The sequence below is a fragment of the Colletotrichum costaricense genome (assembly GCF_030867565.1).
Source record: "Colletotrichum costaricense strain IMI 309622 chromosome Unknown Scaffold_20.1, whole genome shotgun sequence".
In the NCBI taxonomy this organism is placed as follows: Eukaryota; Fungi; Ascomycota; class Sordariomycetes; order Glomerellales; family Glomerellaceae; genus Colletotrichum; species Colletotrichum costaricense.
Genome location: NW_026848249.1, coordinates 600,100 through 615,572, shown reverse-complemented (window position 1 = coordinate 615,572; position 15,473 = coordinate 600,100). Strand labels below are relative to the sequence as shown.

The 15,473-nt window shown below is 52.8% G+C and overlaps 5 protein-coding genes across 5 annotated transcripts; 3 read left to right on the top strand and 2 right to left on the bottom strand.

Moving 5' to 3' along the window:
- Positions 1-3,861: 3,861 nt before the first annotated feature.
- CCOS01_14372 (uncharacterized protein) lies at positions 3,862-5,340 on the top strand (the record flags this gene model as incomplete). Its single annotated transcript, XM_060462516.1, has 2 exons — positions 3,862-4,088; positions 4,176-5,340. 2 exons carry the CDS (start codon positions 3,862-3,864, stop codon positions 5,338-5,340), a joined length of 1,392 nt encoding a protein of 463 aa, XP_060307001.1.
- Positions 5,341-5,429: 89 nt separating this feature from the next.
- Positions 5,430-7,445, bottom strand: CCOS01_14371 (GMC oxidoreductase; the record flags this gene model as incomplete). Its single annotated transcript, XM_060462515.1, has 4 exons — positions 5,430-6,249; positions 6,313-7,055; positions 7,118-7,304; positions 7,363-7,445. The coding sequence occupies 4 exons, from the start codon at positions 7,443-7,445 to the stop codon at positions 5,430-5,432; spliced, it is 1,833 nt and encodes a 610-aa protein (XP_060307000.1).
- A 921-nt stretch (positions 7,446-8,366) lies between these two features.
- Positions 8,367-8,927, bottom strand: CCOS01_14370 (uncharacterized protein; the record flags this gene model as incomplete). Its single annotated transcript, XM_060462514.1, has 5 exons — positions 8,367-8,499; positions 8,553-8,643; positions 8,705-8,734; positions 8,790-8,816; positions 8,870-8,927. The coding sequence occupies 5 exons, from the start codon at positions 8,925-8,927 to the stop codon at positions 8,367-8,369; spliced, it is 339 nt and encodes a 112-aa protein (XP_060306999.1).
- Positions 8,928-10,562: 1,635 nt separating this feature from the next.
- CCOS01_14369 (FHA domain-containing protein) lies at positions 10,563-12,859 on the top strand (the record flags this gene model as incomplete). Its single annotated transcript, XM_060462513.1, has 2 exons — positions 10,563-11,669; positions 11,720-12,859. The coding sequence occupies 2 exons, from the start codon at positions 10,563-10,565 to the stop codon at positions 12,857-12,859; spliced, it is 2,247 nt and encodes a 748-aa protein (XP_060306998.1).
- A 1,327-nt stretch (positions 12,860-14,186) lies between these two features.
- CCOS01_14368 (uncharacterized protein) lies at positions 14,187-14,777 on the top strand (the record flags this gene model as incomplete). Its single annotated transcript, XM_060462512.1, has 2 exons — positions 14,187-14,208; positions 14,272-14,777. 2 exons carry the CDS (start codon positions 14,187-14,189, stop codon positions 14,775-14,777), a joined length of 528 nt encoding a protein of 175 aa, XP_060306997.1.
- Between the last annotated feature and the right edge of the window lie 696 nt (positions 14,778-15,473).

The following is a 15,473-nucleotide window of genomic DNA, read 5'->3' as shown; positions in this document are numbered from 1 at the left end:
GGCCGGAGTCTACGCCTGTTACTTGAGCTAGTGCGTGGTCTTACCACATCCCGTTTAGTCAACTACTGCGTGCTCTCTTAGCTCAAATTTCAACTCGGTGGCAACGAATCGTTCTGGAACAGAAATGTCACGTCCAATTAGGTACCTGGGCTAGCTTTGGCTCTCTGAGGATGGTGTAGAGAGATGGAACCACTTTGACGTATTGCTTGAGTCAGCCCCACCTACTTCCGCGAACTTGGTTTTCGGGAGAGATAGGCGGAAAGCCCTATGGGAACTAGGGATCCGGCTTTGCTTCAAGCAACTGTGTTTCTAACGGCTGGCGCAAATTTCAACATCCTTTGAGTGTGGTGGCCTGTACACAGTGAAGTCCAATCTTAATCATCCTGTGTGGGTAATGTCAAAAGGCTCGAAGTGTGCTGCGAATTAGTCCGTTTTTGTCAGTGTACTACATACATCCAATGGGAGCTTGAATGTTCAGGGTCGAAGCTGAAGACTACCACCGTGACACAGCGCCGATTTTTCCAGCTACCCCGGCCATACAGCGTATGCCTCAAGGACGAAATTTCCATTGTGCGGTCCTTCGCCGGTCTTTGCCACACAGTAGGCGTCTGAACCCAGGCCTGGCGAGCCGCGCTCACAATTATCGCTCAGCAAAACGCTATATAGAAAGCCGACGGCGTCGTGGTGGGCCTCCTCGGTAGAACGCATAGTGTCACGAGTTATGGCACACAGCAATGGGCATACGGAGTGTGGTAAAGTAGCTTAAGCCATCGAAGTGGAAATAGACAAAAGAGAAAAGTCCATATACAGGGTGTAAGTGATATATACGTGATACAGCACCTGACGGGCACTTTGTGAATTGCGATTCATATCCCTTTTACGTGACACATACATAGCCTTAGCCAATCAGTCAACCTTAGCCTGCCTTACATTGGCTTCGGCTTGCTTTGCGCGTCGCTTTGCTTCTAAACTGTCCTATGCTTCCTAGGAGAGCAACCGCTAGTCGAAACCCCTTAAAACCTTCTCCTATATCTCTGACAATAGAGCCTCGAATTACTTAGAATCGGTAAATGGAATAAGCTCAATTACTTTATACCGCGTCTCGTATCATAAATCCTTAGATAACATACGGCCAGTCTACTACTTATATTAGCAATACAAACAAAAGAAGGGGCAATGCTTACCCCAGGATAGCTCGAGCTAGATAATGGAGTTAAGTAGGATGCTACTGCGGACCCACTCCACTAGAGAAAGAAAGGCACTCATGTTCAGCCCGGCCAGGCGTTGGGCGTTGCCATGAGGGGTAATGGTAGATAGAGAATGTTGCCTCTTGTGCTTTTCCTATGGTTTGCTTCCGAAATCATGTTGGGGAGATTGCTGGGCTTTTTTCATTTTTGCTGTCGCTTGATGCGCTCGAAAGCTGCGAACGACTACCCCTTGAGGAGAGTCGGTGTGTTGCTTGTTAGTCCGCCAACGTTCGTTACCGTCAACGTTCGATATATTGCAGTTGTGTTATATTGCAGTTGTGTTTTGCTGCTGCAAGTGTGTTCTGTTGCAGTTATGTTATGTCTCAGTCAAGGCTTGTCCCCACCCGTCACAACACGCATACCTAACAGGAACCTAAGACATGTAACACACTATGCTAAATGCACGAGGGAAACCGATGGCCGACGCGGATCTGTGCCTGACTTTCTGCAACCAGGCCTGCATTGGGACCCTCGAAACGCAGTACGACAAGCGCCTGAGCTAACAAGCGGGGCGATCCCAGGGTTCTTTCCAAGTATCAGCTTCTTCGCCTTCCGGAACACAAGCATTCTGCAGTAAATCAAAGGCCTGGTTTCCAGACACGTAGCGGTGCTGCTTCCTATATAGCGTCCTCTACTTCGCTTTCCGATACTGGTGGCAGGCCGATCTAGTTATTATACAATACGTTATCAATATCTTCGATATTCACCTCTAGCAGCGGGGGGGAGAAATCTCCTTAAAGAGTACTACTTTCTTTTCGAAAGTTGTGGTAATAATTATAGGACGTGTTAGGTCTTCCGAAATCAGGCGTAATAGTCGGGGCTAATACTATCTATTCTAGGCCCATTTTGCAATCTTCTAAAGTAACTAAAGGCACTCCGCCGCTGCTTCCACTACTCTGCGATATGCTTGTTAAAGCGCTTTCTTTAGAATACGCCCTTTTCTATTACATGCCTCTTTATATACTACCCAGCTCTTCTCTGCCTGTTGTTCGCTGTAGTCCCGGCGGAGTCGTATCGTCTCAATCAGGATGTCTGCGCACTACTCGTTCCAGCGGTTGTGAGGGCCCCAGCAGTTGCCCCTACGTAACGGTCAATCGCTACCTTCGTTCTTGGCCTTCACAGTTGCGGCAGGCATTCTCGGATCGTCTAAGTAAACTTTTCCTCATCTATAGCTTTCTACTTCCGTTTCTCCTCTCTCTACCGCTCGGCTACGACGAGGTACAAAGATGTCGCATATATAGATAGTTGGAGTTATGGTCGATATTATTCTCTACTTCGCAGCTAATTGTCTAGTGATCTCCTTCCTTGTTTGTGACGGTTCCCGGCTGTAGTCGACTCAAAAGGTTCATAACACTGAAAAAGCTAAGTTCCGAGGAAAATGCGACCCTCTATCAAAAAGCTAGTCGCGCAATCATTCTAGGGCAAAACTGCAAACGACACATAATGGCAAAGTCTTATGGCAACAGTCTAAGCCGAAATTTATGTTGATCTTATGATTCATCGGCGAGAAGAACTACTGCTAACGGGGTCATCCTCTTGATCTACGCCTGCCACCACGCTATGTTCAACTACACGAAACGTGCATATTGACTGGGCCAAACACCATCCTCAATTTGTCACGATGTCAGCTTACCATCGTCGCAAAGTCATTTGAGAGTCCAGACTATCGGATATCAAGGCACAAGAACACTCGTGCCGCAATACCGCATGGTGCTAAGACCAGCCGCCGCCAAAATCAAACGGTACCATGTAGCCTTCCCGTGCTGTGAGATCCTAGCCTCCCAAAGTTCTTCGAAATAGAGGGCACCGACCCACCTCATTTCCAACATCTTACCTCTTCTTCATCTTCCCGAATAGCAGGTCATTGGTTCAGAGAGCTCAATGCGAGGAGTCCGAAGCTCGTAGGGATCTAACCGCTTTGGTAGGTCCCTACTCAGATCCCTGCCGGCATGGGCTCAGCCCTGTCCCATATGCAGGCTACAGCCATCTCACCTAAAAAGAGCGTCGTCTTTCCTCCACAGCCCAGCTCCGCCATTTTCAGGGCACCGCGCTACTGAAAAAAAAAACCTGTGATTGCGACCTTGAACGTGGACCAGAAGCTCAGGCGTAAGCGGCATGTGGGTATGGGTCGGCCGCCTCTGCTGTGGGAACGGGACTTTGGTATACTCTAACCAACAGCTTTAGAGTCAGGACCAGGGTCATTGATGAGGGCTGCATTAGCTATTCTGCTTTCTCGCTAGTGAGATGACGAGGTCCTGGGGCTAATTGTCTTTCGACGACCAAAGTCCCAAAAACATCGACATGGTTGAGATTTTCTTAGAGGTTGTTTCGGGATGCCCTCACGCTCTGTAGCATCCGCGTTCCCGTGGCCCTTGCAAGAAAGTTGCCTGGAGGATCAGCATACACAAACGATGTAAGCTGCGTTTGACGCTTCCGGCGCGTGCCTGGTCAACTTCACCCGACGTATGATATATAAGTCGAGAATGTCGGGCTCTTGCCGAGACAAAAGATCACCACTCCAGTTCCTTCATCATCACGTCTCTCTCATCCTCTCTTTCCATCTTTCTAATAGTAATTATACCATTCATTGAGCTCGTTACCCCAAAGCACCATCATGAGATTCGAGACAGTCTCCGGGGCCCTGGCCCTTCTCGCCCTGAGTCACTCCGCGGCCGCCGACCCGGTGAACATCAAGCTCCAGAGTCGCCGTACAAACCTCTCAAAGGCGAAGGCTCTCAGCAAGCGCGCGGCCACCGGCTCAGTCTCCTTGACCAACTGGTTCGAGAACTTTGACCTCCAATGGATTGGTGAAGTCGACGTCGGCACCCCGCCCCAGAAGCAGTAAGTCTTGTAACCCACGCGTTGCCGTCTTTCTCAGTCTCCCGGGACATTAGGCGGAGCAGGTAGACTAACACGCTCAACTCTCAGTATCGTCACCTTCGACACTGGCTCAACGGACTTGATCCTTCCCTCAACAGCCTGCACGAACTGCCTTGTCGCCAAAGAATTCAACGCCTCCTCCTCCACAACCTTCTCTCCCCAGCCCGGCTACAACGTCACAACCGCCTTCGGCACAGGCGGCAAGTCCGTCCCCTACGCCGTCCCGCAAGCCGCGTCCGGCACCGTCGTAACCGACGCCGTGACCGTCGGCAATCTCACCGTCGCGAACCAGACCTGGCTCCTCTGCGACACCTACGCCGAGGCCTTCAACGAAATGCCCAACATTGACGGCATCTTCGGCCTCGGACCCCCCGGCTTCTCCCACTTCTCCGCCGAGACAAACGCCTCCTTCTCCACCTGGTTCTGGACCCTCGCGCAGAACGGCGGCGTCCCGGAGCCCCTCTTCTCCTTCTTCCTCAACTCTGGGGAGGGCAGCGCCCCGGGCGAGCTCACGCTCGGCGGCGTGAACAAGGACTACTACGAGGGCGAGATCGCCAATGTCGACTTCAACATGACGGTGTCCTACCTCGGCGGAAGCTGGTTCATCGACCAGCCCGCCTTCTACGTCAACGGCAAGACCGTGTCCAACTCCAACGCCTCGGGCGAAGCGTTCCCCGTTGGCGTCTCCAACGTCGACACCGGCACCGCGTTCCTCCAGACGCCGGACTACCAGACCGCCAAGGATATCTACGCCGCTATCAGCTCCGACATCACCCAGATCGACGAGCTCGGTGTCTGGGGCGCCCCCTGCGACGTGGTCGAGAAGCTCGACCCGGAGCTGACTTTCACCCTCGGCGTCGGCGACAACCTAGTCAACATGACGGTCCCCAAGGGCGCGTTCAACTTGGGCGAGTATCCCGGCCACAGCGGCATCTGCCAGACCATCTTCCTGAACCCCGTGCAGCCTATTAGCGAACTGGCGTCTATCTGGGTTCTGGGTAGCCCGTTGTTGAAGGGGTACTACACCGTGTGGAACGGTACGAACCCGGAGCAGCTTACCTTTGGCGTCGCGAGTCTGAAGGCGAATGCCACTTCCACGAACGGTACTTCGAGCCCAACGGCTACGCCGACTGCCGTCAGCGGTGGGGGCATCACCCGCCCGGCTGGCGTCTTTGCCGCGGTTGCTTTGGCGATGCTTGCTTTGACTTTTTAGATCGAAATGCGTGTTTAGATGGAATGTAATTGATTGATGTGATGTGTATATACGATGGTAGTGAAATAGAATACTTTAGATAATACACCTCAGAGGGCATCCTCTTTGATGAAGTCAGCTGCCCGCTCCGCCACCGCATAAACCAGAGACTGGATGTTGGCCCTCGGAATCAAGGGGAAGATACTGGCGTCAACCACCCGCAGCCCCTTGACCCCGTATACCCTGAACCTCTCGTCGACCACACCACCTTTTGACCTAGGCAGCATGGCGCAGGTACCGCAGGGGTGGTATTCACTCTGCATACTGCTCCTAATCCATTCCTCTACGTTATCTATTGTTAGTTCATGGTACCCAGGCTGAAAAACTGTCCCATCACCCTGAAGCAGGTCGCTCAGCGGCTGTGTACGTGCGATAGTCTGTAGATGAAGTGCAATGGATTTCAAGAGCTGTGTATCGAGCGGATGAGAGAGGTAGCGTGGATCGATGATGGGGTGAACGACTGGGTCGGCGGACTGAATGTGGATCGAGCCTCTAGAAAAGGGGTGCTCCAGGACGCCAAGGATGGAGAGGAAGTTGCCTGGTGACCCCGCCGAGAAGAGCTTGGTCGTATCAGCGGAGTACTGGGGCGAAATGCCGCCTTCAATTGTGAGCTCCTGGGCGATTGCTTCAGATTTGAGGTCTCGGAAGGTGATGGCGTATTGTTCGGCCAGGCCGAGGAGGTTGGTCTTCGGCGAGGGTAGAGACAAGTCCAGGGTAGAGGCGATCTGCTTCAAGGTTAAGAGTGCAGAGCTAGCACCGGCAGAGGACAGACGCCCGGTTTTGTTTTGAAGGTACAGGTCGAGCTGTTCTTGGAAGTAGGTTGCGTTGGCGTAGTCTTCGTTTGTAGGTAGGTCGGGCTTCACCGCAAATCTGGAGCGACGATTAGTCATTATATTGGCCATAATTCCGAAAACTTGAGATTTGAAAACTTACCCAAGAGGAACATAGACGTGATCCTGTAGATTCTCGCCGATGTTAGGGTTGTCAACGAATACCTCTATCCCGTGGCTTCCCAGGAGTTTCTTGTCTCCCACACCAGAGACCTCGAGAAGCTGGGGGGAGGCAATTGAACCAGCGGCGAGGACCACCTCATTCTTCACGGTCGCTTCTTTCTCCAATCCATTCTGTGACCACTTGACCCCTTTGACCAAGGATCCATCACGAGTCTTATCCAGTACAATCTTGGTCACCAAAGCACCCGTAACCACCTTCAAATTGGCCCGTTGACGTGCCGGACCAAGATAAGCATTCGCAGCGTAGCTTCTCGTGCCCTTGTCGATGTTGAGCAGGTTGACGTAGCCTCCCAAAGCCGCACCATTACGAGGATCGCCGTCGACACCGAGCCCAAGCTTCTCAAGAGTTCGCGGCCAGGCTTTGAGAAAGGGGCTGTAGAGTTGAGGGAACTCATTGGCTATGGGTCCAGTGGTGCCATGAACGCTAGGGTAAACGTAGTCAAGCAAGAGATCGCTCGCCTGCTGGCTCGATGGTGCAACAAACGATTCTGACTTTTCAAAGTAAGGGGCCAATGCCTTCCATGACCAACCGTCATTTCCCAGAGCGCCCCAGTTGTCTATATCTCGCTGGGAAGGGTGCGTCCAGAACATGAAGTTCATGGCGCTGGAGCCGCCCAGTTGCTTTCCGCGGATATGGGCGACGACTTTGTCATTGGCCGATGTCTGGACATGTCAGCTTGCTACGTTCATTCAGGGTGAGGACCAAACTTAAGGTAGATGGATACCTGGGGCACTGTTTTGTAGTCCCAGTCGTAGTCGGTATTGCCGTACATGGCGGGAAATAGCCCGGGAGCCAAGACGTTGAGGTCGGTAGAGCGATCCGCACCAGCTTCCAAGACGAGGACCGTCACTTGAGGGTTCTCGCTGAGACGAGCTGCGACCGTCAGTCCAGCGGTGCCTCCGCCAACGATGCTAACACCACGTTAGAATCATACATTTGAGCTTGTTAGACCTCACAACTGCCGCTCACATGTAATCATAAGTATCCGCCATGGTAGTCACAGCAAGGCTCATCCAAATGCTTGCCCAGTGAGGACAAAGTTTCGCGCGCATGGTCGGGCTAGAGATGGAGTGGACGGGGCAATGTCTTTGGACGAGAAGACATCAGTGAGTTGGGGGTGTGAATTTATATGCATCCGTTAAACTGCGCCTTGGGAACTACGAACGATTACCCAGCAGAGCTTGCATTTATTGGATAGCTAATTGTGATCAATAATCAACAGCCTTCCATAGCCTCTTTGCCCGCAGATCCATTAGATCCCGAAATCAGCGCCACTTTGCACGAACGCTAGACCAAGACATAGCTGATTCAATGCGTATTACTGCGTCGAATAGCCTAGGTCATGCAATGAAGCTAGGACGATGCAACGCTGGTCATCAAATCTGTATGCACGATGAGTAAGCAAATGTCTTGCGGAACTCCGTAGGCATGGCGAGTTAAAGTGACACCGGTCGGAATTCGAGTATCGGTCCGTCTGTAGGGCGACGGTTGTGTACATATGCACACATGTTGGAAGCCTGCATACTGTCAAGTCCAATTAAGTCGGCTAGGCCAGCTGCATCGAAAGAGGTAGGAGTCGGAAGAACGAAGCCAGACCACCGCAATGTGGCCCCATGGCACCGGCCGGTCCCGCTTGATGGCAAGACACCGTTGTGACCTGTGTCAATGACTTTAAGCATCCGAACACCGCTGTGCTTGAGTTCCCTCCCTCCCATAACCTGATTGATGCGGGCTAATATCGTCAACAGGTAAGAGAAGCGGCAGCAGCACTGAGACTTGGCTTCGGCGAATGCAAAGACTCGCCTGTCAGATGCAATAACTTTTATCATGCAGTCGTGATATGCCCAACACCTAAGTATTATACAGATATCCATTTGATGCCGGTGTTGTGGCATCGTGCCGTCCTTTTGCAACAGCCTACTAGTCTCCTACATGATGATGTACAGGGTATTTCGAATTGTGTCTCCTTCAGCTTATTGCTGGCGCTTCGCGTAATCGGAGCCGGGGCCGTACATGATGATGGGTCTTCGGTTGGCCCTTCGGAAAGCCTCCTCGGCAATGGGAGAAGCATCGGAACGGATGACACTACCGATGGACATGAAGAAGCTGCGAGGCTGTTAGTCTTCATATGTATAAAGGCCAGACCTGACTTTGCCTACCCGAAAGTTGCTCCTGAACCGAGCATGTATTGTCCCAGGGTTCTCATGATGCCGTTGGGGCCGGCACCGTAGCGCATGATGTTAACGGAGCCTGCGGGGGTAGCTAATTAGTCGATGCGATGCGAGAGAAGGAGGGAGAATTTGTCACACACCGAAAACGAAGCCCATGACGGATCCAACAGCTATATAATGATCAGCGGCAAGGCAAAAGGGGCTGGTAGGCCAGTCTAGACGTACTTCCACCCATGAGGGCACCCATCTTCACTGCGGAGAGTTAGCTAGAAGCTCTTGTCAAGGTTGTAAGAGAAGGATCATACTCTTGTCGGCGATCCCAGGGCCCATGGCACCGCCATGTTGCGCAGGAACGGGAGGCATTGTGAGAAGAGAATCTGTACAACAGATAAGACTGTGTGTTGGGTATCGGATGGTGAATCGAGCTCCTGGTGGTGCTCAATACCTATTGTATAGTCAGTCGTGCGATGGGAATCGGTGATGTTTGCGACTCTGGGCTGGGAGGAGCTCTTCCAATTTGCTACACCCAATACAAGTGGCCGAAGGTCAGCCTTTCCGAGCCGGGTGCCACTGGAGCTTTGGACGAATCGAATCTGGGGAACGGCAGTTATTCGGCAAAAAGACTGAAGCGGCTAGCCCCACCTTTCGAGGTTCGAGCCAGCGCGGAGGTTCGAGGGAAAGGAAAGAGCAGCGATGTCACGGTCACCTGGAGCACAGGCCATCTCACCTTGAACGCCTTACTACGTAGACCCGTTTCTGTCAGCCTGGTCTTTTGATTGGCTGTATGCCCTTTCTTTGTGAGGCACCCACACATCTGGCTTTGGAGCATGTCACGTGCCTTGCAGCGAGTCTTTGAACAGCGCAGGCGACCACCGCAAATGGAATGTGACGGTGGGCAGGTGAGGGTGGATCCCTACGGCTAAGGCAAGAACAGTAGCCAGCTGGACTGGAGGCGATGACAGCACAGTGACCAGACCAGACCGCCTTCACCCGGATGAGCACCAGTTCTTTTTTTTCTTGCTTTCTTTCTCTCCTCTTTTTTCTTGTCACTACCACACCTCTTCCCTCTTTCTTTGCTACCTTATGATCTTGTTCATATGAAGATCACATCCTAGCTGGCCCATGGTGGAAAAATCCAGTCAAACACCCAAGCTTCTGGGGGCCTGTGCTCAGCTGAAGTGAACTGAACACTCGCACTGAACAGTAACCGAACCAACTGTGGTGGACTGAGAATTTTCCGGTCCCTCGGTCTCCCACCCGCTGACGCTGAACCTTTGAGGCCCTGCTGTTTCCGACCGCCCATGTCCCAGACTCCCAAGTCGGCTCCGGCGCGTGTTTCCGAACGCTGTTTGGCCCGCCCACCACAGGCTCTCCCCCAGCGCCAGCGGCCCAGCGCTCACCTCACGCACTTACGCTAAGCGCTTAGCGAGACGGGGCGACACGTTCTGTTCTCTTTGCCCAAATCCTAGATTCAACCTCACCTACCTACCCACGGAGACCACCCGATCCGCCGACGACGCTTCCGCCTGAGCCCATCGTCGACCGTGGTGCTCAAAGAAAACCGTCTCTTTGCCCACGTCCTCGACATTGCTGGTATGTCTCTCCTGCCTGTCTGATCCTTTTTGGCCCGGTTTTCTGCGACCCCCCGTCCCGTCGCAGGCCGTTTCTGGGCCGCGCCAATTGGCTGCCCACCCCTATCCTTGCCGCGACATCATCGCTGACTTATTTTTTTAACCTGCCAGCTCAGCCTCATTGCTTTCTACCCTCCTCAGCGAACTCCCATCGATTCTATCTGACATATCTGCGTTATCTTTCGGCGGCTGATCTTTACGATACCCTCCGGGCTGCAGTGCGAATGGTCAAAGAAGGAGCCCCCGACGTCACCTAGACCAGACCATCCATCAATATCGATACTCTACGAGCTGTCATCACCTGCCCCTTCTTGCCACGACTTGCACTGTCCTACGATCCTTACCTGAATCGAACGACGACTTCCCCATGACTGCCGTCGCGAGCCCGCCCAGCTTCCAGCAACTCAATCGACCGGGATGGAATGTTAATGGCGGCCAAAGTCTGAATTCGATGAACCCAGAAGACGTCAGAGGCATGTTCGCCGCACCTCGGAAGACGCTGCAGCGGAGCAACTCTTCCTCCTCGGTCTCATCTACCTCCTCCAACTCGTCTACTACCACTGTTGCCACCAATGGCTCGCAATCAAATGGCACCCCGGCGTCCACAAACTCTGACATGAGCTGGTCCAGCACCGCCTCGAGAAAGCGACCACAACCCAAAGGACCATGGCCGCCAGGCAAGCCAGAAGGTCAAGCCGAGTTCGGCAGACCTATTATGCGAAACGCCATCAACGGCATCAATGGCGGTTCGTCGCTGCAGACGGCTCCAGGCCAACCGCAAATGATGTCGCAGCAGGGACTCGGGGCAAGGCCGATGGGCGACCCGATGCCTAGCGGGCAGCCTGTGCTCTATCTCTTGTCGCTCAATGGTACCTTTGAACGCAAAACCATCTCGGTACCATTCTACCCAGAAAGCCTCCGTATCGGTCGCCAGACCAATCAGAAGACGATCCCGACTGCCACCAACGGCTACTTTGATAGTAAAGTGCTATCAAGGCAGCATGCTGAGATATGGGCAGATCGGACCGGCAAGATATACATCCGCGACGTCAAATCGTCCAACGGAACCTTTGTCAACGGCACGCGTCTCTCCCAGGAGAATCGCGAATCCGAACCGCACGAGCTACAGACGGGAGATCATTTAGAGTTGGGAATCGACATTGTGAGCGAGGATCAGAAGACCGTCGTCCACCACAAGGTTGCCGCCAAGGTTGAACACGCCGGCTTCATGAGCCCCTCAAGTAACGTTATGGACATGAATTTTGGCGATTTGGACCCCGCAAATGGTGGCATGATGATGCCAGCGCCGAGCCCAATGCCCTACCGTGGCAGGACTGGTAGTAATGCATCGATGGCCAGCAATGGCCGCATGATGGCACCCCAGAATATGGCCGGCATGGCCCCTAATGGTGGAGCAGCCCGTGGATTCTTGTTAACGCCCATTACCACGGAGCATATCGTCAAGAGACTTCACGTGAGTGTCCAAACCCCTAGACCTATTGATTGGAGCTAACTAGGTTGTAGAACGAGATGCGCAATGCTCGATTGCAGTCTCAAGACCTCTCCCGGACGGGCCAATTCGTTCACGCTCTCTTGAGCAAAGACGATGTAAAGGATCTCGAGAAGCCGGAAGCCCCCGAACCTCCGAAGCAGCTTCCCAATGGCAACGCTCTACCCTTCCGTACCGATGCGAAGACCAGATTTTCCGATCCTCCTGCCCCGCCTCCGCAGCAGCCGCTGCCTGAGAAGCCCGATGTGCCTTCACTGAAACGAGGCACCACTGAGCGACCAAAGACTAATAGCACCACCTCGCCCGTTGGACGGGACAACTTGCATCAGATCATTCAGTTGACCGAAGCTTTGAATAACGCAAAGAAGGAGATGGATACCCAAACGGCCCGTATTAAGGATTTGGAAGACATGCTCCGAAAAGAACGGGAGGCACGCGAGCTTGCCGAGGATATGGCAAAGATCCTTGAGGACAGTGCCTTGAAGGAAACCAATGGCGCGCCCAAGGAACACGATACCGAGATTCTCGAGGAGGCTTTTGAGCCGCCCCGCGATACCGTCGACACCCAGGATATCGAGATGACAGATGCCGAACCGCTCTCCGAGGAGCCTGCTCCAGAGAGCGCTGAGGATATTGCTGCACGTTTCCAGGTCAAGCTTGACACAATGATGTCAGAAGTGACGGACCTGAAGCAACAGATGGAGGCATGGAAGAGCAGATGCGAGAAGGCTGAGACGGAGCGCGACGCCGATCGTCAAACTTTGGCCGAGATGGTTGCCCAGATTCGCAGAGACGAGGAGGCTAGGCAAAACGCCGCTGCTGCGGAGAAGAATCGTTCTCTTTCCCCAGGACGACGCGGCCGGAGCGAAGGACCTGCCGACAAGACAACTTCAGTTGTTCAGGCCAATGGATCCGGTGACTCGACGTCAGCTTCTACCCAGGCAGAGTCACCCGTGGACGACTTTGGTGACAAGCCCACGTTGTCACGAGCCAACACCATTACGCCACTTTCCATACCTCCAGGCAAGCTGGCAAAGGACCAAGCCATGATGGCCGGGGTTCCCTATGCTTCCATGCTTGGCGTGGTAATCCTTGGCATGGGTCTCATGGCTTACATTAACGGCTGGCAACCCGAGCCGACTCCCCGTCATTGACCGCGTCGTTTTCAGCTGGGCACATCTTGGCTCTATTCACTAGACAAGCACTTCAACGTTGGCGTTGCACATACTTATGGCGTTTCTTGCATTGAAAGCGGTCATTCGTTTTCCACCGACCTCTACCAAGTCGCTTTTTCTTTCCCTATGTACCTACTACCTTTTCCTTTTACTGTATGAACTGCGAAGACGACGACGTTTTCTTTCCCTTTGTCTCTATTCTCACGGGCAATAGGGACGGCTGGGAGGGAAACAAATGGTTGGAGATGGCGTTAAAGATTTTCTTCCTTTGTGTGGGCTGGGGTCCTCAATCGAGGACGTTTCGATCGCGCTGCAAGCACGGTGTTCTTTTTGTGACTTGGGCAAACCAGGAATGGGAAATGGGATGATGGACGACGACGAACTTCTTTTTTTCACTACACTGGGCACAAAAGAATAACTCAAATTCGAGATGACACCTTTTTTGCTGCAGAAAGACAAATGTGTCCCGCTGCAACATCCCTGATGGGAATACTTGTAGTGTCACCCTTCGGTATGCGGGCGCATTTGCCGCGTGCCTTGCATGAACCCGTCATGCGGCTTCTAGGCCTCTTGACTCGGGACGCAGTCTACATGAACATGAGGGGAAGGGCTGTAGATTACCGGCAGTATGGCAGGGGTGGATTGACGAGATTAATGTTTGCATACAGTACTCAAGGCCGGATGGGAATACAAGGACCTTTTAATCGCTTACGCTCGTTTCCGATGCCAGGAGTCTTGAGGATTTGATCCTAGTCCTAATCTTGGCGAACAATGATCTCAGAGCTGTTGCATCGAATGTCAGACGGCTATTGATGACTGCCGTCCTCCCTTCAGCAACGATGTGCTTAGTCTACCCCCCATAATGATGCTGCTTTGCATCGTAACAAAACGGGAAGAAGGGTGAACACTTTCAAAATACGTGAGACGCAATTATGCTGAAGGCCTACCTGCCTTACCACAGACAGATTCCAGATAAGAGGTGCTACGGAATGGAGCCCCAACCGAGGCCCGGCAACATTTGTGAAATGAAGCATTCCAGTGCCCATCACCACTTAAGTGTTGACTCCATTCTCCCCGACAACGCACATGTCAAACAAACAGTCAATAACCTTTTCAACTAGTTCGATGTCTACGACTTCGTCCAGGAGCCGTTCTTGACGATAATAACGACTTTTTCCTTCCCAGTGTAATCCACTTACCATCGAAAGACGAAAGCTCAATTGCCCCTCATTTTGGTACTACGGCTTCAAGATATCATTCCCACTAGGTCAGAAACAATCAGCGCGCCTACGCTTCTCTAAACGCCATGAATTGGGCAGATCATTTTGGTAAGCTAAACAGCTCCTTCCCGAAGTCACCTTTAGGTTCAAGACTTGCTCACTGAATAACAGATGGACATGGCCGCTCCTTCATCTACGAAGAAGACGTCCAGCCCATGAACCAACCCACACGACCCGCTAAGCCGAAATCCAACCCCCAACCTCGTCGTCCACCTCCACCCCCGCCAAAAAGATCAACAGACCCTCATGAAAACATCCACGCCTGGCTCTCGGGCGTCACGATCGACGAGGAACATGTACCCCTCGCATCAGACATCTTTCATGCTCTAGGCCAGATCCAAGGTCAGACGAAGGTGAGCCACCAAGCACCACCGGTGGACAAGCAGCAGAAGCAGGCAGAGACACAGACACAGACACAGGCCGCCGGTCCGACGGTGACTGTCCACACCATGGGCCCGGGGTTTATCGGCCGCGCTCCGGCGTTTGGGACATCTGAGTTCTTTGCGAATATGGTTGTTGTGGGGATTCTGTTGCTCTTCGCGCCGGGGTTCACGATTCTTGCGGCGGGGGTGTTTTTCACGTCGAGGGTTGCGGAGAGGTGGGCTGGGCAGGAGTGAGGGTTGGTTGTACGTGATGCTTGAAACGATTATTGATGGTTCATGAATGTGAAAGAAGACTATTATGATTTGGAGACATTTTATGCTACAATGTTGTGTTAGGAATTGCCGGATTCAGTGTAGTTGAAGGATGGAAAGGGGAGTTGGGTTTGCGGTGGAGGATGCTTTCTATAGGTCCTTAGTTGTTAGATAGATGAAAAGGACGAATATTAAGATGCTTGGAAGTATGGGAATCTGCATCACGTCGTCCTCCAGGATGAGTGAGTTAGGTGGCCGAACGTGGCTTTCCATGACGAGATCCGGGGCTGAGTGGCATCAACGCCGGAAATATGGGGCACATCGGTCTCTACACCGGGCGATCGGCATGAATCTCGTCCAGTCGGTTTAGTCGTGGCTCAGCATACTTTCTTGTATTCCATGAATCCGTAAGGAATGATAAACGTAGGCCCTCGAGGCGGCCTAGCTCAAGGTCTATCATACCGACTGATGGCTGCGAGGAACACCTTCGCTTTGGCAGTTCGCACTACCCCAGAGTCGGACGTCTACAGGTCCGAGCAGTCGAGCCCCGAGATCCGAAAGTTATCCATAATTCCAGACATGCTTAAGCAGCTACCCTGCTGGACAGAAGGGAAACTTCCCGTCGGGGATGCGAGATTAGACAACCGCATGGTGATCCTCTTTCGCGTCGGGTTCGAT